We start from the raw sequence: 22,500 nt of genomic DNA on the forward strand, positions 1-22,500 counted from the left end.
ATGTAACATCCTGTAATCGCAACATTTTGTTTTCCCACAGTGATAATTACTGCTTTTAAAAAATGCTGAGAAAGTGTGTGTGTGCGCACGTGCGTCCGTCCATGTGTGTGTGTGTGTGTGTGTGTGTGTGTGTGTGTGTGTGTGTGTGTTTTGGTGAGTGTGTGTGTGTTTGGTGAGTGTGTGTGTGTTTGGTGTGTGTGTTTGGTGAGTGTATGTGTGTTTGGTGTGTGTGTGTATGTGTGTGTTTGGTGTGTGTGTTGTTTGGTGTGTGTGTGTGTGTGTGTGTGTGTGTGTGTGTGTGTGTGTGTGTGTGTGTGTGTGTGTGTGTGTGTGTGTGTGTGTGTGTGTGTGTGTGTGTGTGTGTGTGTGTGTGTTTGATGTGTGTGTGTGTGTGTGTGTGTTTTGGTGTGTTCTCTTCCTCCCAGCAACATATTTCATGTTTAATGCTGTAGCTTTGCTTAAGACATCCAGAGACAAAACAGGATACGTTTCCTTTATCTCTGGTTATTTTTCACCATGGGCTATAGTCTGTCTGGGTTATAATCTGTCTGGGTTATAGTCTGTCTGGGTTATAGTCTGTCTGGGTTATAGTCTGTCTGGGCTATAGTCTGTCTGGGTTATAGTCTGTCTGGGTTATAGTCTGTCTGGGTTATAGTCTGTCTGGGCTATAGTCTGTCTGGGTTATAGTCTGTCTGGGTTATAGTCTGTCTGGGATATAGTCTGTCTGGGTTATAGTCTGTCTGGGCTATAGTCTGTCTGGGTTATGGTGGGTTATAGTCTGTCTGGGTTATAGTCTGTCTGGGTTATAGTCTGTCTGGGCTATAGTCTGTCTGGGTTATAGTCTGTCTGGGTTATAGTCTGTCTGGGTTATAGTCTGTCTGGGCTATAGTCTGTCTGGGTTATAGTCTGGGTTATAGTCTGTCTGGGTTATAGTCTGTCTGGGTTATAGTCTGTCTGGGTTATAGTCTGTCTGGGCTATAGTCTGTCTGGATTATGGTGGGTTATAGTCTGTCTGGGTTATAGTCTGTCTGGGTTATAGTCTGTCTGGGCTATAGTCTGTCTGGGTTATAGTCTGTCTGGGCTATAGTCTGTCTGGGTTATAGTCTGTCTGGGTTATAGTCTGTCTGGGCTATAGTCTGTCTGGGTTATAGTCTGTCTGGGCTATAGTCTGTCTGGGTTATAGTCTGTCTGGGTTATAGTCTGTCTGGGCTATAGTCTGTCTGGGTTATAGTCTGTCTGGGTTATAGTCTGTCTGGGTTATAGTCTGTCTGGGCTATAGTCTGTCTGGGCTATAGTCTGTCTGGGTTATAGTCTGTCTGGGCTATAGTCTGTCTGGGTTATAGTCTGTCTGGGTTATAGTCTGTCTAGGTTATAGTCTGTCTGGGCTATAGTCTGTCTGGGCTATAGTCTGTCTGGGTTATAGTCTGTCTGGGTTATATTCTGTCTGGGTTATAGTCTGTCTGGGTTATAGTCTGTCTGGGTTATAGTCTGTCTGGGCTATAGTCTGTCTGGGTTATAGTCTGTCTGGGTTATAGTCTGTCTGGGTTATAGTCTGTCTGGGCTATAGTCTGTCTGGGTTATAGTCTGTCTGGGTTATAGTCTGTCTGGGCTATAGTCTGTCTGGATTATAGTCTGTCTGGGTTACAGTCTGTCTGGGCTATAGTCTGTCTGGGTTATAGTCTGTCTGGGTTATAGTCTGTCTGGGCTTTAGTCTGTCTGGGTTATAGTCTGTCTGGGTTATATTCTGTCTGGGCTATAGTCTGTCTGGCCTATTGTCTGTCTGGGTTATAGTCTGTCTGGGCTATAGTCTGTCTGGGTTATAGTCTGTCTGGGTTATAGTCTGTCTGGGCTATAGTCTGTCTGGGCTATAGTCTGTCTGGTTATAGTCTGTCTGGGTTATATTCTGTCTGGGTTATAGTCTGTCTGGGTTATAGTCTGTCTGGGTTATAGTCTGTCTGGGCTATAGTCTGTCTGGGTTATAGTCTGTCTGGGTTATAGTCTGTCTGGGCTATAGTCTGTCTGGGTTATAGTCTGTCTGGGTTATATTCTGTCTGGGCTATAGTCTGTCTGGCCTATAGTCTGTCTGGGTTATATTCTGTCTGGGCTATAGTCTGTCTGGCCTATAGTCTGTCTGGGTTATAGTCTGTCTGGGTTATAGTCTGTCTGGGCTATAGTCTGTCTGGGTTATAGTCTGTCTGGGTTATAGTCTGTCTGGGTTATAGTCTGTCTGGGCTATTGTCACGTCCTGGCCAGTATAAGGGTTAATTAGTATTGTAGTTTGGTCAGGACGTGGCAGAGGGTATTCGTTTTTTGTGGTTCGTGGTGGTGTGTTTGTTAAAAGGGTGTTTGATTTAGTATTTCCGGGTTTTGGTTTATGTTTAGGTATTTCTATGTTTAGTCTAGTGTGTCTGGTTCTATGTTGAGTTAATTGGGGTTGGACTTCCAATTGAAGGCAGCTGTTTGGTGTTGCCTTTGATTGGAAGTCCTATATTAGTTGGGTGTGTTTGTCTTGTATTTTGTGGGAGATTGTTCTGTGTTTCGCCTTGTGCCTTACCAGACTGTTTTTGTTGATCGTTCGTGTTTTGGTTTTTTTGTATGTTCATTTTGAAAGCAAATAAACATCAAGATGAGCCTGCACATACCTGCTGCGTTTTGGTCCTCCTTCACCGACGACAACCGTGACAGAATCTCCCACCAACAATGGACCAAGCAGCAGAGGAAGGAGCAGCTGTGACAGAATCTCCCACCAACAATGGACCAAGCAGCAGAGGAAGGAGCAGAGGGACTTCGTGTTGGACTGGCGGGAGAAGTGGACCTGGGAGGAAGTTCTGGACGGGGCCGGACCTTGGCACCAGGCTGGGGATTATCGCCGCCCGCAGTGGGAAATTGAGGCAGCCAAGGCAGAGAGGCGGAGGTACGAGGCCATGGACGCGCTGAGGGAGAAGCACGAGAGGCACCCCCAATAATTTTTTTGGGGGGGGGCACACGGGTAGTTTGGCTAGGCGTAGGAAGAGCCGGAAGCCAGCTACCCGTGGTTATATGGAGGAGCGTATGGGGTGGAGAGCGCTATGTTTCGCTGAGGAGCGCACTATCTCACCCATACGCACGCACAGTCCGGTGCGCGTTATTCCAGCCCCTCGCAGGTGCCGTGCTAGAGCGGGCATCCAGCCTGGTAGGAGGATGCCTGCGCAGCGCATCTGGTCGCCGGTACGCCTCCGAGGACCAGGCTACCCAACTCCCGCTCTACGCACGGCTACCATCAGGCCCCTGCACAGCCCAGTCTGCCCTGTACGAGCACCCCGCTCGTACAGGGCTACTAGTTCCATCCAGCCAAGGCGGGTTGTGCAGGAGGTAAGTTCTAGACCGACTGTGCGCCTCCATAGCCCTGGGTTTCCTGCTCCTGTCTCTCGTGCGAACCCGGAAGTGCGTCAACCCAGTCCGACTTGTCCTGTTCCCGCACTAGCCTGGAGGTGCGTGTTCAAAATCTGGTAAGCCCAGTACCAGCACCACGCACCAGGCTTCAAGTGCGTAAACCCAGCCTCACCAGTCAACAGTCGTCAGAGCTGCCCGCCAGTCAACAGTCGTCGTCAGAGCTGCCCGCCAGTCAACAGTCGTCGTCAGAGCTGCCCGCCAGTCAACAGTCGTCGTCGGAGCTGCCCGCCAGTCAACAGTCGTCGTCGGAGCTGCCCGCCAGTCAACAGTCGTCGTCGGAGCTGCCCGCCAGTCAACAGTCGTCATCGGAGCTGCCCGCCAGTCAACAGTCGTCGGAGCTGCCCGCCAGTCAACAGTCGTCGGAGCTGCCCGCCAGTCAACTGTCGTCGGAGCTGCCAGACTGCGCTGAACTGCCGGAGTGGCCAGACTGCGCTGAACTGCCGGAGTGGCCAGACTGCGCTGAACTGCCGGAGTGGCCAGACTGCGCTGAACTGCCGGAGTGGCCAGACTGCGCTGAACTGCCGGAGTGGCCAGACTGCCCTGAACTGCCGGAGTGGCCAGACTGCTCTGAACTGCCGGAGTGGCCAGACTGTCCCGAGTTGCCAGACTGCCCAGACTGTCCCGAGTTGCCAGACTGCCCAGACTGTCCCGAGTTGCCAGACTGCCCAGACTGTCCCGAGTTGCCAGACTGCCCAGACTGTCCCGAGTTGCCAGACTGGCCCGACTGCCCCCCGGCGATGCCAGAGTGGCCCGACAGCCTGGAACGGCCGGAACCAGAGCCACCTCCAGATATAGGTGGGTAGGGGAGGGGGGGTGTAGCACAGTGCCGTCGTTGACGGCAGCCACCCTCCCTTCCCTCCCTTTAGTAGGGGGGAATTTTGGTTTTATTGTTTGGGGTTGTTGTTTTTTTGGGGGGTTTTTTAAAAAATTTTTTAAGGTGCTTCCGGGGTTAGCACCTTTAAGGTGGGGGGTACTGTCACGTCCTGGCCAGTATAAGGGTTAATTAGTATTGTAGTTTTGTCAGGACGTGGCAGAGGGTATTCGTTTTATGTGGTTCGGGGGGGTGTGTTTGTTAAAAGGGTGTTTGATTTAGTATTTCCGGGTTTTGGTTTATGTTTAGGTATTTCTATGTTTAGTCTAGTGTGTCTGGTTCTATGTTGAGTTAATTGGGGTTGGACTTCCAATTGAAGGCAGCTGTTTGGTGTTGCCTTTGATTGGAAGTCCTATATTAGTTGGGTGTGTTTGTCTTGTATTTTGTGGGAGATTGTTCTGTGTTTCGCCTTGTGCCTTACCAGACTGTTTTTGTTGATCGTTCGTGTTTTGTTATTTTTGTATGTTCATTTTGAAAGCAAATAAACATCAAGATGAGCCTGCACATACCTGCTGCGTTTTGGTCCTCCTTCACCGACGACAACCGTGACAGCTATAGTCTGTCTGGGTTATAGTCTGTCTGGGTTATAGTCTGTCTGGGTTATAGTCTGTCTGGGTTATAGTCTGTCTGGGTTATAGTCTGTCTGGGTTATAGTCTGTCTGGGTTATAGTCTGTCTGGGTTATAGTCTGTCTGGGTTATAGTCTGTCTGGGCTATAGTCTGTCTGGGCTATAGTCTGTCTGGGCTATAGTCTGTCTGGGTTATAGTCTGTCTGGGTTATAGTCTGTCTGGGTTATAGTCTGTCTGGGTTATAGTCTGTCTGGGCTATAGTCTGTCTGGGCTATAGTCTGTCTGGGCTATAGTCTGTCTGGGTTATAGTCTGTCTGGGTTATAGTGTCTAATGAACCTTCAGTCTGCCTGTCAGTCAATCACACACACACACACTCACACACTCACACACACACACACACACACACACACACACACACACAGGTTGTCTGTCTGTCTGTCTGTCTGTGTACCTCGATTCTATATAATATTTACATTGTGTAAATTACATACTTCCTATTTTCATGTTATAATTTACTTTATTTCCTTCTCTCTCCCTCCCTCCCCCCTGCTCCCTCTCTCTCTCTCTCTCTCTCTCCCTCCTCCCTTCCCCCTGCTCCTCTCTCTCTCTCTCTCCCTCCCTCCCTTCCCCCTGCTCCTCTCTCTCTCTCTCTCCCTCCCTCCCTTCCCCCCTGCTCCTCTCTCTCTCTCTCTCCCTCCCTCCCTTCCCCCTGCTCCCTCTCTCTCTCTCTCTCCCTCCCTTCCACCCTGCTCCTCTCTCTCGCTCTCTCTCCCTCCCTCCCTCCCCCTGCTCCTCTCTCTCGCTCTCTCTCTCCCTCCCTCCCTACCCCCTGCTCCCTCTCTCTCTCTCTCCCTCCTCCCTTCCCCCCTGCTCCCTCTCTCTCTCTCCCTCCCTCCCTCCCCCTGTCCTCTCTCTCGCTCTCTCTCTCCCTCCCTCCCTCCCCCTGCTCCCTCACTCTCTCTCCCTCCCTCCCTTCCCCCCCTGCTCCCTCTCTCTCTCTCCCTCCCCCTGCTCCTCTCTCTCGCTCTCTCTCTCCCTCCCTCCCTCCCCCCTGCTCCCTCTCTCTCTCTCCCTCCCTCCCTTCCCCCCCTGCTCCTCTCTCTCTCTCTCTCCTCCCTCTCTCCCCCCTGCTCCCTCTCTCTCTCTCTCCCTCCTCCCCCTGCTCCCTCTCTCTCTCTCCCTCCCCTGCTCCCTCTCTCTCTCTCCCTCCCCCGCTCCCTCTCTCTCTCCCCCCTTCCCCCCTGCTCCCTCTCTCTCTCTCTCTCTCTCTCTCTCTCCCCCTCCTCCCTTCCCCCTGCTCCCTCTCTCTCTCTCCCTCCCTCCCCCCGCTCCCTCTCTCTCGCTCTCCCTCCCTCCCTTCCCCCCTGCTCCCTCTCTCTCTCTCTCTCTCTCCCCCTCCCTCCCTTCCCCCCTGCTCCCTCTCTCTCTCCCTCCCTCCCCCCGCTCCCTCTCTCTCTCTCTCTCTCCCTCCCTCCCTTCCCCCCTGGTCGTTCCCTCTCTCTCTCTCTCTTCCTCCCTCCCTTCCCCCCTGGTTGCTCTCTCTCTCTCACTCCGTCCCTCGCTCAGTTTAAACTGAACTGAATCGGTGGCACACAGACCTGCCTCTCCTGTCCATCCTCCCAAATAATAGCTACTCCCCCACCACCCCATGTTATATGACCTTTATATCTTACCCCCATGTTATATGACCTTTATATCTACCCCCATGATATATGACCTTTATATCTACCCCCCATGTTATATGACCTTTCTATATACCCCCCATGTTATATGACCTTTATATCTACCCCCCATGTTATATGACCTTTATATCTACCCCCCATGTTATATGACCTTTATATCTGACCCCCCATGTTATATGACCTTTATATCTACCCCCCATGTTATATGACCTTTATATCTACCCCCCATGTTATATGACCTTTATATATATACCCCCATGTTATATTACCTTTATATTTACCCCCCATGTTATATGACCTTTATATCTACCCCCATGTTATATGACCTTTATATATACCCCCCATGTTATATTACCTTTATATCTACCCCCCAGGTTATATGACCTTTATATCTGACCCCCCATGTTATATGACCTTTATATCTACCCCCCATGTTATATGACCTTTATATCTGACCCCCCATGTTATATTACCTTTATATCTACCCCCCATGTTATATGACCTTTATATATATACCCCCATGTTATATTACCTTTATATTTACCCCCCATGTTATATGATCTTTATATCTACCCCCCATGTTATATGACCTTTATATCTGACCCCCATGTTATATTACCTTTATATCTACCCCCCATGTTATATGACCTTTATATATATACCCCCCATGTTATATGACCTTTATATCTACCCCCATGTTATATGACCTTTATATCTACCCCCCATGTTATATTACCTTTATATCTACCCCCATGTTATATGACCTTTATATCTGACCCCCATGTTATATGACCTTTATATCTACCCCCATGTTATATGACCTTTATATCTGACCCCCATGTTATATTACCTTTATATCTACCCCCCATGTTATATTACCTTTATATCTACCCCCCATGTTATATGACCTTTATATCTACCCCCCATGTTATATGACCTTTATATCTACCCCCATGTTATATGACCTTTATATCTACCCCCATGTTATATGACCTTTATATCTACCCCCCATGTTATATGACCTTTATATCTGACCCCCATGTTATATGACCTTTATATCTACCCCCCATGTTATATGACCTTTATATTTGTCATGTCTTTTACTATGACATGGATGACAGCATGATGTTCTGTGTTTTAATGATGTTGTGAAGGTTAAATGATAATAAATTCCTCGTCCCCCCTCCTCCCTTCCCCCTCCTCCCTTCCCCCTCCTCCCTCCTCTCTCTATAGTTCCAGGTCCCCCAGTGAGGCTGTTGTTTCCAGAGGTTAGTCTGACGTCTGTCAGGGTGGTGTGGCAGCCTCCTACTGACCCCAACGGGATTATCATGGGTGAGACAAAGTCTTAACACACACTCACACAGACACACAGTCTTAACACACACTCACACAGACACACAGTCTTAACACACACTCACACAGACACACAGTCTTAACACACACTCACACAGACACACAGTCTTAACACACACTCACACAGACACACAGTCTTAACACACACTCACACAGACACACAGTCTTAACACACACTCACACAGACACACAGTCTTAACACACACTCACACAGACACACAGTCTTAACACACACTCACACAGACACACAGTCTTAACACACACTCACACAGACACACAGTCTTAACACACACTCACACAGACACACAGTCTTAACACACACTCACACAGACACACAGTCTTAACACCGTCTGTAACATTGTAATCATATCCAGTAGAAGATGTATTCTGAAGATCCATTCGCCGGGACACAGGACCAATTAGGGTCCTTGGGTTGTCCTCATAAGAGAACCCTTTGAAGAACCCTTTTTGGTTCCAGGTAGAACCCTCTTGGGTTCCATGTAGAACCGTTTCCACAGAGGGTTCTACCTGTAACCAAAAAAGGAACCCTATGGTAACCTTTTTTTCTAAGTGTGCAGTTCAAACACTGTGCTCTGCTCCGATGGCACCGTGTGTCTGTCTGTGTGTGTCTGTCTATCACTCACCAACATGTCCGTAGGGAGCAGAACTATTAAACTTACTGATGCAAGACCCTCCACACACTTAGACACACAGACTAAGACACACACACACACACACTCAGACACACACACTAAGACACACACACAGACACAGGAGTCTGGAAGTGTAAATGAAAGTGTTCTAATGGGAGAGAGAATATATTGAAACCTGGGAGAGGGAGAAAAGAGGAGGATAGATATAGAGTGAAATAGAAGAGAGAGAGAGATATCTATAGAGACAGCAGCAGACAGGGACTATAGATATAGAGTGAAATAGAAGAGAGAGAGAGATCTAGAGAGAAGGCAGCAGACAGGGACTATAGATATAGATATAGAAGAGATAGATAGATCTAGAGAGAAGACAGCAGACAGGGACTATAGATATAGAAGAGATAGATAGATCTAGAGAGAAGACAGCAGACAGGGATTCTCAGAGGGGTGAGGTGGCAAGGACAGGTGTAGAGCTGAATAGAGAAAATGATAGAAAGGAGAATGAATAGTGTTGTTTTGTCCTCTGCGGGCAAGGACAGACAGAGTGATGTGTTGCAGGGGGGAGGACACTTAGCGTGACACCTCCATTTGACAGAGGGCATCTGTCTTTCCTCGCCTCAGAAGCACAGGAGAGAGAGAGAGAGAGAGAGAGAGAGAGAGAGAGAGAGAGAGAGAGAGAGAGAGAGAGAGAGAGAGAGAGAGAGAGAGAGAGAGAGAGAGAGAGAGAGAGAGAGAGAGAGAGAGAGAGAGAGAGAGAGAGAGAGAGAGAGAGAGAGAGAGAGAGAGAGAGAGAGAGAGAGAGAGACTGTCCTACACATAAAACCCCATAATGTCAAAGTGGAATTATGTTTTTAGAAATGTTAACAAATTAACAGCTGAACTGTCTTGAGTCAATAAGTATTCAACCCCTTTCTTATAGAAACGCCTAAATAAGTTCAGGAGTAAAAATGTGCTTAACAAGTCACATAATAAGTTGCACAGATTCACTCTGTGTGCAATAATAGTGTTTAACATGAGTTGTGAATGACTACCTCATCTCTGTACCCCACACATACAATTATCTGTAAGGTCCCTCAGTCGAGCAGTGAATTTCAAACACAGATTCAACCACAGAGACCAGGGAGGTTTTCCAATGCCTCACAAATAAGGAAACCTATTGGTATATGGCTACAACTAAACACATTGAAGATCCCTTTGAGCATGGGGACGTTATTAATTACACTTTGGATGGTGTATCAATACACCCAGTCACTACGAAGATACAGACGTCCTTCCTAACTCAGTTGCCAGAGAGGAAGGAAACCGCTCAGGGATTTCACCATGAGGCCAATGGTGACTTTAAAACAGTTACAGAGTTTAATGGCTGTGATATGAGAAAACTGAGGATGGATCAACAACATTATAGTTACTCCACAATACTAACCTAAATGACAGAGTGAAAAGAAGGAAGCCTGAAAAGAAAGTAGGATAACACACACACACCCAAAGTGTGATATAAAGTAGGATAACACCCACAGTGTGATATAAAGTAGGATAACACCCACAGTGTGATATAAAGTAGGATAACACCCACAGTGTGATATAAAGTAGGATAACACCCACAGTGTGATATAAAGTAGGATAACACACACAGTGTGATATAAAGTAGGATAACACCCACAGTGTGATATAAAGGTGTTATTTCTCTAGATGGAGATGACTCTATAATCGCTATGTGATGAGATTATCACCATGACAACGGGATCATAGATTGCCGGTCTGAACAGATCGAGATCATCTCTACTGGTGTTATTAATAATGTCACACACACACACTCTTTGTTTTATCATGATCCTCATGTGGTCTTTTTGAGTGACCAGTGAGGTGTAGGAGGCACGGTCAGGGATCAGTGGGGTGTAGGAGGCACGGTCAGGGATCAGTGAGGTGTAGGAGGCACGGTCAGGGATCAGTGGGGTGTAGGAGGCACGGTCAGGGATCAGTGGGGTGTAGGAGGCACGGTCAGGGATCAGTGGGGTGTAGGAGGCACGGTCAGGGATCAGTGGGGTGTAGGAGGCACGGTCAGGGATCAGTGGGGTGTAGGAGACACGGTCAGGGATCAGTGGGGTGTAGGAGACACGGTCAGGGATCCGTGGGGTGTAGGAGGCACGGTCAGGGATCAGTGGGATGTAGGAGGCACGGTCAGGGATCAGTGGGGTGTAGGAGGCACGGTCAGGGATCAGTGGGGTGTAGGAGGCACGGTCAGGGATCAGTGGGGTGTAGGAGGCACGGTCAGGGATCAGTGGGGTGTAGGAGGCACGGTCAGGGATCAGTGGGGTGTAGGAGGCACGGTCAGGGATCAGTGGGGTGGAAGGTAGAGAGGTGTGTGAGTGTGTACTGTAATTACATGGCCAGCTGGGCGCAGGGCAGAGTATCGGACACAAACCATACCGCTCAAAAACACACCATGGGTCACTGCCAAGGGGACGGGAGAGAAGGGGGGGGGGTGTATAAGATACGTGTGTGTGTGTGAGATGTGTGTACTGAATACAGAGTAAGGTTGCCTGAGTCCTGAAGCCTTGTCTTTAGCTCAGTGGACTAACACAGTCTTGATTTAGCTCAGTGGACGAACACAGTCTTGATTTAGCTCAGTGGACTAACACAGTCTTGTCTTCAGCTCAGTGGACTAACACAGTCTTGATTTAGCTCAGTGGACTAAAACAGTCTTGATTTAGCTCAGTGGACTAAAACAGTCTTGTCTTCAGCTCAGTGGACTAACACAGTCTTGATTTAGCTCAGTGGACTAACACAGTCTTGATTTAGCTCAGTGGACTAACACAGTCTTGATTTAGCTCAGTGGACTAACACAGTCTTGATTTAGCTCAGTGGACTAACACAGTCTTGATTTAGCTCAGTGGACTAACACAGTCTTGATTTAGCTCAGTGGACTAAAACAGTCTTGTCTTCAGCTCAGTGGACTAACACAGTCTTGATTTAGCTCAGTGGACTAACACAGTCTTAGGTTATGGTATTCTCTGTGACTATGTACAGACTCAGTGAGCATAGCCTTGCTATTGAGAAAGGCCGCCGTAGGCAGACCTGGCTCTCAAGCGAAGACAGGCTATGTACACACTGCCCACACAATGAGGTGGAAACTGAGCTGCACTTCCCAACCTCCTGCCAAATGTATGACCATATTAGAGACACATATTTCCCTCAGATTACACAGACCCACAAAGAATTCGAAAACAAATCCAATTTTGATACACTCCCGTATCTATTGGGTGAAATACTAGTGTGCCACCACAGCAGCAAGATGTGTGACCTGTTGCCACAAGAAAAGGGCAACCAGTGAAGACCAAACACAACCTATATTTATGTTTATTTCGTTTCCCTTTTGCACATCATTACAACAGTGTATATATACATAATATGACATTTGAAATGTCTTTATTCTTTTGGTCCAAACACACTAAGACAGTCGTGAAGAGGGCACGACAAAGCCTATTCCCCCTCAGGAGGCTGAAAAGATTTGGCATGGGTCCTCAGATCCTCAAAAGGTTCTACACCTGCACCATCGAGAGCATCCTGACTGGTTGCATCACTGCCTGGTATGGCAACTGCTCGGCCTCCGACCGCAAGGCACTACAGAGGGTAATGCGTACGGCCCAGTACATCACCGGGGCCAAGCTTCCTGCCATCCAGGACCTCTATACCAGGCGGTGTCAGAGGAAGGCCCTAAAAATTGTCAAAGACTCCAGACACCCTAGTCATAGACTGTTCTCTCTGCTACTGCACGGCAAGCGGTACCGGAGCGCCAAGTCTAGGTCCAAGAGGCTTCTAAACAGCTTCTACCCCCAAGCCATAAGACTCCTAAACATCTAACTTCTAATCAAAGGGCTTCCCAGAACCCTCTTTTACGCTGCTGCTACTCTCTGTTTATAATCTATGCATAGTCACTTTACCTCTACCAACATGTACATATTACTGCACATTGACTCTGTACCGGTACCCCCTGTATATAGCCTCCACATTGGCTCTGTACCGGTACCACCCTGTATATAGCCTCCACATTGACTCTGTACCGGTACCCCCTGTATATAGCCTCCACATTGACTCTGTACCGGTAACCCCCTGTATATAGCCTGCACATTGACTCGGTACCGGTACCCCCTGTATATAGCCTCCACATTGGCTCTGTACCGGTACCCCCTGTATATAGCCTCCACATTGGCTCTGTACCGGTATCCCCTGTATATAGCCTCCACATTGACTCTGTACTGGTACCCCCCTGTATATAGCCTCCACATTGACACTGTACCGGTACCCCCTGTATATAGCCTCCACATTGACACTGTACCGGTACCCCGTGTATATAGCCTCCACATTGACTCTGTACCGGTACCCCCTGTATACAGCCTCTACATTGACTCTGTACCGGTACCTCCTGTATATAGCCTCCACATTGACTCTGTACCGGTACCCCCTGTATACAGCCTCTACATTGACACTGTACCGGTACCCCCTGTATACAGCCTCCACATTGACTCTGTACCGGTACCCCCTGTATACAGCCTCTACATTGACTCTGTACCGGTACCTCCTGTATATAGCCTCCACATTGACTCTGTACCGGTACCCCCTGTATATAGCCTCCACATTGACTCTGTACCGGTACCCCCTGTATATAGCCTCCACATTGACTCTGTACCGGTACCCCCTGTATATAGTCTCCACATGGACTCTGTACCGGTACCTCCTGTATATAGCCTCCACATTGACTCTGTACCGGTACCCCCTGTATACAGTCTCCACATTGACTCTGTACCGGTACCCCCTGTATACAGCCTCCACATTGACTCTGTACCGGTACCCCCTGTATATAGCCTCCACATTGACTCTGTACCGGTACCCCCCTGTATATAGCCTCCACATTGACTCTGTACCGGTACCCCCCTGTATATAGCCTCCACATTGACTCTGTACCGGTACCCCCTGTATACAGCCTCCACATTGACTCTGTACCGGTACCCCCTGTATACAGCCTCCATATTGACTCTGTACCGGTATCCCCTGTATACAGCCTCCACATTGACTCTGTACCGGTACCCCCTGTATATAGCCTCCACATTGACTCTGTACCAGTACCCCCTGTATATAGCCTCCACATTGACTCTGTACCGGTACCCCCCTGTATATAGCCTCCACATTGACTCTGTACCGGTACCCCCTGTATACAGCCTCCATATTGACTCTGTACCGGTATCCCCTGTATATAGCATAATTTGTTATTTTACTGCTGCTGTTTAATTATTTGTTACTTTCACTTTTTACTTATTTAAAAAATAATAATCTTAACTTCTTAAAGAATTTTTGGTTAAGGGCTTGTAAGTAAGCATTTCACTGTACAGTCTACACATGTTGTATTTGGCGCATGTGACAAATACAATTTGATTTGTAATGTTTGCTGTCATTTTTTATTGTTTATTTCACTTTTGTTTATTATCTATTTCACTTGCTTTAGCAATGTTAGCATATGTTTCCCATGCCGGTAAAGCCCTTTAACTAAAATCTCCCTCAGAAAGAATGGCAATGAGGTGTGTGTATATGTATGTGTGTGCTGATCTTGTTGAAAGCCTGTTTCCTGTCATCTCCCTTTGGGCTCTAGGATCTAAAGTAGGCCACACACACACACACACACACACACACACACACACACACACACACACACACACACACACACACACACACACACACACACACACACACACACACAGACACACAGACACACACACACACAGACACACACACACACACACACACACACAAACAAACTACCCCCCTACCCACAAACACCCTCACCAGAACACCAGGATTCTACATAAAGTAACTCTTTCTCTCTTTCTGTCTCTTTCCCTCTTCTCCTCTCCCCTTCCACCCCTCTCCTCCCCCTCCCTTCCTCTCCCTCTTCTCCTCTCCTCCCTCCACCCCTCTCCTCCCCCTCCCTTCCTCTCCCTCTTCTCCTCTCCTCCCTTCACCCCTCTCCTCCCCCTCCCTACCTCCTCCTCACTTCTCTCTCCTCCTCCCTTCACCCCTCTCCTCCCCCTCCCTACCTCCTCCTCACTTCTCTCTCCTCTTCCCCGCCGTCCTCCCTCTTCCCCTCTCGTAGGTTATCAGATAGCGTACCGTCTGGATGCTGGTGACCCCATGCGGTTCACTACGGTGGAGGTGGGGTCGACCGCGCGTCAGTTTACAGTCAGCGGTTTGACCGGAGACCAGGCCTATGTGTTCAAGTTGACCGCTAGGACCTCTCAGGGATGGGGCAGAGCTGAGGAAGCTGTAGTTATCACCACCGAACGCAGAGGTAAGAGACACACAGAGACACAGAGACACAGTACACAGAGACACAGTACACAGAGACACAGTACAGACACAGTACACAGAGACACAGTACACAGTGACACAGAGACACAGTACACAGAGACACAGTGACACAGTACACAGAGACACAGTGACACAGAGACACAGAGACACAGAGACACAGTACACAGAGACACAGTACACAGAGACACAGAGACACAGAACACAGAGACACAGTACACAGAGACACAGAGACACAGAGGCACAGTACACAGAGACACAGTACACAGAGACACAGAGGCACAGTACACAGAGACACAGTACAGAGACACAGAGCTGAGCTACATTACTCATTATAAACTGAGATCATCTGTTTTAGTAGCTCTGTTCTACAACAATGAGAGTATTAAAGTGTGTAGTAGTATTATTCTGAGACTGTATCCAATAGGAGGGAGAGAAAGATTGCGTGTGTTTGTGAACAGATTAATGTTTACAGAGAATCAATGAGGATGTTATTACCAGTCAGATTGATAACGATCTGAAATTGAACAATTACACTGCTGTCACCCCCTGTCACTGTGTGTGTGTGTGTGTGTGTGTGTGTGTGTGTGTGTGTGTGTGTGTGTGTGTGTGTGTGTGTGTGTGTGTGTGTGTGTGTGTGTGTGTGTGTGTGTGTGTGTGTGTGTGTGTGTGTGTGTGTGTGTGTGTGTGTGTGTGTTTATCTGTGCCAATGGATTTGCACGGAGACGCGTGATTTACTGAGCGACCACGGTGAACCATTTAACAGTTCCTAATTGAATATCACACATGTGTACACAACGCTTTGGCATGAGACTCTTATGAACACCAGGACCACAATATGAACACCAGGACCACAATATGAACACCAGGACCACAATATGAACACCAGGACCACAATATGAACACCAGGACCACAATATGAACACCAGGACCACAATATGAACACCAGGACCACAATATGAACACCAGGACAATATGAACACCAGGACCACAATATGAACACCAGGACAATATGAACACCAGGACCACAATATGAACACCAGGACCATATGAACACCAGGACAATATGAACACCAGGACCACAATATGAACACCAGGACCACAATATGAACACCAGGACCACAATATGAACACCAGGACAATATGAACACCAGGACCACAATATGAACACCAGGACCATATGAACACCAGGACAATATGAACACCAGGACCACAATATGAACACCAGGACACAATATGAACACCAGGACCACAATATGAAACACCAGGCCACAATATGAACACAAATATATAGCCCTTCAACACCAGCGACCACAAGCGTACAGAAACCCAGACCCTAAAACCCCAGAACCACAATATGAACACCAGGACAATATGAAGCACCAGGCCACAATATGAACACCAGGACACAATATGAACACCAGGACCACAAGAACACCAGGACAGAACACCAGGACAATATGAACACCAGGACCACGAGGTGAACACCAGTCCTCTATATGGACACTGCAGGGCCATATTATAACAGAACATGGCCACGATGTTAAAATCACAATATGACCACCATGGCCACAATACCCTGAACACCAGGACCACAGTATGAACACCAGGACAATATGAACACCAGGACCACATGAACACCAGGACCACAATATGAACACCAGGACCACAATATGAACACCAGGACAATATGAACACCAGGACAATATGAACACCAGGACCACAATATGAACACCAGGACCACAATATGAACACCAGGACCACAATATGAACACCAGGACCACAATATGAACACCAGGACAATATGAACACCAGGACCACAATATGAACACCAGGACCACAATATGAACACCAGGACCACAATATGAACACCAGGACAATATGAACACCAGGACCACAATATGAACACCAGGACCACAATATGAACACCAGGACCACAATATGAACACCAGGACCACAATATGAACACCAGGACCACAATATGAACACCAGGACCACAATATGAACACCAGAGACCACAATATGAACACCAGGACCACAATATGAACACCAGGACCACAATATGAACACCAGGACCACAATATGAACACCAGGACCACAATATGAACACCAGGACCACAATATGAACACCAGGACCACAATATGAACACCAGGACCACAATATGAACACCAGGACCACAATATGAACACCAGGACCACAATATGAACACCAGGACCAATATGAACACCAGGACCACAATATGAACACCAGGACCACAATATGAACACCAGGACCACAATATGAACACCAGGACCACAATATGAACACCAGGACCACAATATGAACACCAGGACCACAATATGAACACCAGGACCACAATATGAACACCAGGACAATATGAACACCAGGACCACAATATGAACACCAGGACCACAATATGAACACCAGGACCACAATATGAACACCAGGACAATATGAACACCAGGACCACAATATGAACACCAGGACCACAATATGAACACCAGGACCACAATATGAACACCAGGACCACAATATGAACACCAGGACCACAATATGAACACCAGGACCACAATATGAACACCAGGACCACAATATGAACACCAGGACCACAATATGAACACCAGGACAATATGAACACCAGGACCACAATATGAACACCAGGACCACAATATGAACACCAGGACCACAATATGAACACCAGGACCACAATATGAACACCAGGACCACAATATGAACACCAGGACAACATGAACACCAGGACCACAATATGAACACCAGGACCACAATATGAACACCAGGACCACAATATGAACACCAGGACCACAATATGAACACCAGGACCATATGAACACCAGGACCACAATATGAACACCAGGACCACAATATGAACACCAGAACCACAATATGAACACCAGGACCACAATATGAACACCAGGACCACAATATGAACACCAGGACCACAATATGAACACCAGGACCACAATATGAACACCAGGACCACAATATGAACACCAGGACCACAATATGAACACCAGGACCACAATATGAACACCAGGACAACATGAACACCAGGACACAATATGAACACCAGGACCACAATATGAACACCAGGACCACAATATGAACACCAGGACCACAATATGAACACCAGGACCACAATATGAACACCAGGACCACAATATGAACACCAGGACAATATGAACACCAGGACCACAATATGAACACCAGGACCACAATATGAACACCAGGACCACAATATGGACACCAGGACCACAATATCAAATCAAATAAAATAAAATAAATGTTTATATAGCCCTTCATACATCAGCTGATATCTCAAAGTGCTGTACAGAAACCCAGCCTAAAACCCCAAACAGCAAGCCAAGCATGTGAAAGAAGCACGGTGGCTAGGAAATACTCCCTAGGAAAAACTCCCTCGAAAGGCCAAAAACCTAGGAAGAAACCTAGAGAGGAACCAGGCTATGAGGTGTGGCCAGTCCTCTTATGGCTGTGCAGGGTGGATATTATAACAGAACATGGTCAAGATGTTAAAATGTTCATAAATGACCAGCATGGTGAAATAATAATAATCATAGTAGTTGTCGAGGGTGCAACAAGCACGTCCGGTGAACAGGTCAGGGTTCCATAGCCGCAGGCAGAACAGTTGAAACTGGAGCAGCAGCACAATATGAACACCAAGACAATATGGACACCAGGACCACAATATGAACACCAGGACCACAATATGAACACCAGGACCACAATATGAACACCAGGACAATATGAACACCAGGACCACAATATGAACACCAGGACACAATATGAACACCAGGACCACAATATGAACACCAGGACCACAATATGAACACCAGGACCCAATATGAACACCAGGACCACAATATGAACACCAGGACCACAATATGAACACCAGGACCACAATATGAACACCAGGACCACAATATGAACACCAGGACCACAATATGAACACCAGGACCACAATATGAACACCAAGACCACAATATGAACACCAGGACCACAATATGAACACCAGGACAATATGAACACCAGGACCACAATATGAACACCAGGACCACAATATGAACACCAGGACCACAATATGAACACCAGGACCACAATATGAACACCAGGACAATATGAACACCAGGACCACAATATGAACACCAGGACCCAATATGAACACCAAGACCACAATATGAACACCAGGACCACAATATGAACACCAGGACCACAATATGAACACCAGGACCACAATATGAACACCAGGACCACAATATGAACACCAGGACCACAATATGAACACCAGGACCACAATATGAACACCAGGACCACAATATGAACACCAGGACCACAATATGAACACCAGGACCACAATATGAACACCAGGACCACAATATGAACACCAGGACCACAATATGAACACCAGGACCACAATATGAACACCAGGACCACAATATGAACACCAGGACCACAATATGAACACCAGGACCACAATATGAACACCAGGACCACAATATGAACACCAGGACCACAATATGAACACCAGGACCACAATATGAACACCAGGACCACAATATGAACACCAGGACAACATGAACACCAGGACCACAATATGAACACCAGGACCACAATATGAACACCAGGACCACAATATGAACACCAGGACCACAATATGAACACCAGGACCACAATATGAACACCAGGACCATATGAACACCAGGACCACAATATGAACACCAGGACCACAATATGAACACCAGGACAATATGAACACCAGGACCATATGAACACCAGGACCACAATATGAACACCAGGACCGCAATATGAACACCAGGACCACAATATGAACACCAGGACCACAATATGAACACCAGGACAACATGAACACCAGGACAATATTAACACCAGGACCACAATATAAACACCAGGACCACAATATGAACACCAGGACCACAATATGAACACCAGGACCACAATATGAACACCAGGACAATATGAACACCAGGACCACAATATGAACACCAGGACCACAATATGAACACCAGGACCACAATATGAACACCAGGACCACAATATGAACACCAGGACAATATAAACACCAGGACCACAATATGAACACCAGGACCACAATATGAACACCAGGACCACAATATGAACACCAGGACCACAATATGAACACCAGGACCACAATATGAACACCAGGACCACAATATGAACACCAGGACCACAATATGAACACCAGGACAATATGAACACCAGGACCACAATATGAACACCAGGACAATATGAACACCAGGACCACAATATGAACACCAGGACCACAATATGAACACCAGGACCACAATATGAACACCAGGACAATATGAACACCAAGACAATATGAACACCAGGACAATATGAACACCAGGACCACAATATGAACACCAGGACCATATGAACACCAGGACCACAATATGAACACCAGGACCACAATATGAACACCAGGACCACAATATGAACACCAGGACCACAATATGAACACCAGGACCACAATATGAACACCAGGACAATATGAACACCAGGACAATATGAACACCAGGACAATATGAACACCAGGACCACAATATGAACACCAGGACCACAATATGAACACCAGGACCACAATATGAACACCAGGACCATATGAACACCAGGACCACAATATGAACACCAGGACCACAATATGAACACCAGGACAATATGAACACCAGGACAATATGAACACCAGGACCACAATATGAACACCAGGACCATATGAACACCAGGACCACAATATGAACACCAGGACAATATGAACACCAGGACCACAATATGAACACCAGGACCACAATATGAACACCAGGACCACAATATGAACACCAGGACCACAATATGAACACCAGGACCACAATATGAACACCAGGACCACAATATGAACACCAGGACAATATGAACACCAGGACAATATGAACACCAGGACCACAATATGAACACCAGGACAATATGAACACCAGGTCCACAATATGAACACCAGGACCATATGAACACCAGGACCACAATATGAACACCAGGACCACAATATGAACACCAGGACCACAATATGAACACCAGGACCAGAATATGAACACCAGGACAATATGAACACCAGGACCACAATATGAACACCAGGACCACAATATGAACACCAGGACCACAATATGAACACCAGGACCACAATATGAACACCAGGACAATATGAACACCAGGACCATAATATGAACACCAGGACAATATGAATGTATACCTTTCAAAATTTAAACACAACACCCAACAATTTCTAAGATTTTACTGAGTTACAGTTCATACAAGGAAATCAGTCAATGGAAATAAATAAATTAGGCCCTAATCTATAGATTTCACATGACTGGGAATACAGATATTCATTCATCTGTTGGTCACAGATACCTTAAAAAAGAAAAATAGGGGCATGGATCAGAAAACCAGTCAGTGTCTGGTGTGACCACCATTTTCCTCATGCAGCGCGACACATCTCCTTCACATAGAGTTGATCAGGCTGTTGATTGTGGCCTGTGGAATGTTGTCCCACTCCTCTTCAATGACTGTGGTTGAAGTTGCTGGATATTGGCTGGAAATGGAACACACTGTTGTACATGTTGATCCAGAGCATCCCAAACATGCTCAATGTGTGACTTGTCTTATGAGTTTGCAGGCCATGGAAGAACTGGGACATTTTTATCTTCTAGGAATTGTGTCCAGATCCTTGTGACATGGGGCTGTGCATTATCATACTGAAACATGAGGTGATGGCGGCGGATGAATGGCACAACAATGGGCCTCAGGATCTCGTCACGGTATCTCTGTGCAATCAAATTGCCATCGATAAAATGGAATTGTGTTCGTTGTCTGTAGCTTATGCCTGCCCATACCCTATCCCCACCTCCACCATGGGGCACTCTGTTCACAACGTTGACATCAGCAAAACGCTCGCCCACAAGACGCCATACACGTGGTCTTCGGTTGTGTGGCCGGTTGGACGTACTGCCAAATTCTCTAAAACGACGTTGGAGGCAGCTTATGGTTGGAAAACTAACATTCTATTCTCTGGCAACAGTTCTGGTGGACATTCCTGTAGTCAGCATGCCAATTGCACGCTCCTTCAAAACTTGAGACATCTATCTATGACATCATCTGTGGCGTTGTTTTGTGTCATCTATCTATGACATCATCTGTGGCGTTGTGTTGTGTCATCCATCTATGACATCATCTGTGGCGTTGTGTTGTGTCATCCATCTATGACATCATCTGTGGCGTTGTGTTGTGTCATCCATCTATGACATCATCTTGTCATCCATCTATGACATCATCTGTGGCGTTGTGTTGTGTCATCCATCTATGACATCATCTGTGGCGTTGTGTTGTGTCATCCATCTATGACACAACACAATGCCACAGACTGGGCTCCCACAACTTCCAAGGAACCAAACGTGCTAGCTGGATACACACTGGTATGGTAACACACAAACACACACACACCATTGGTTATAGTGTGGTGTGACTCAAAGCTCTGTT

The 22,500-nt window shown here is 47.1% G+C and overlaps 1 protein-coding gene across 1 annotated transcript in view; it reads left to right on the plus strand.

Annotated features, from left to right (window-relative positions):
* Positions 1-22,500, plus strand: part of LOC106593331 (protein sidekick-1) — a 607,750-nt gene that overhangs the window by 495,412 nt on the left and 89,838 nt on the right. Inside the window, 2 exon segments of the mRNA XM_045692043.1 lie at positions 7,788-7,887; positions 14,704-14,898. Coding sequence (XP_045547999.1) covers positions 7,788-7,887; positions 14,704-14,898 — 295 coding nt within the window.

Source organism: Salmo salar, chromosome ssa12 (assembly GCF_905237065.1).
Source record: "Salmo salar chromosome ssa12, Ssal_v3.1, whole genome shotgun sequence".
Classification (NCBI taxonomy): Eukaryota; Metazoa; Chordata; class Actinopteri; order Salmoniformes; family Salmonidae; genus Salmo; species Salmo salar.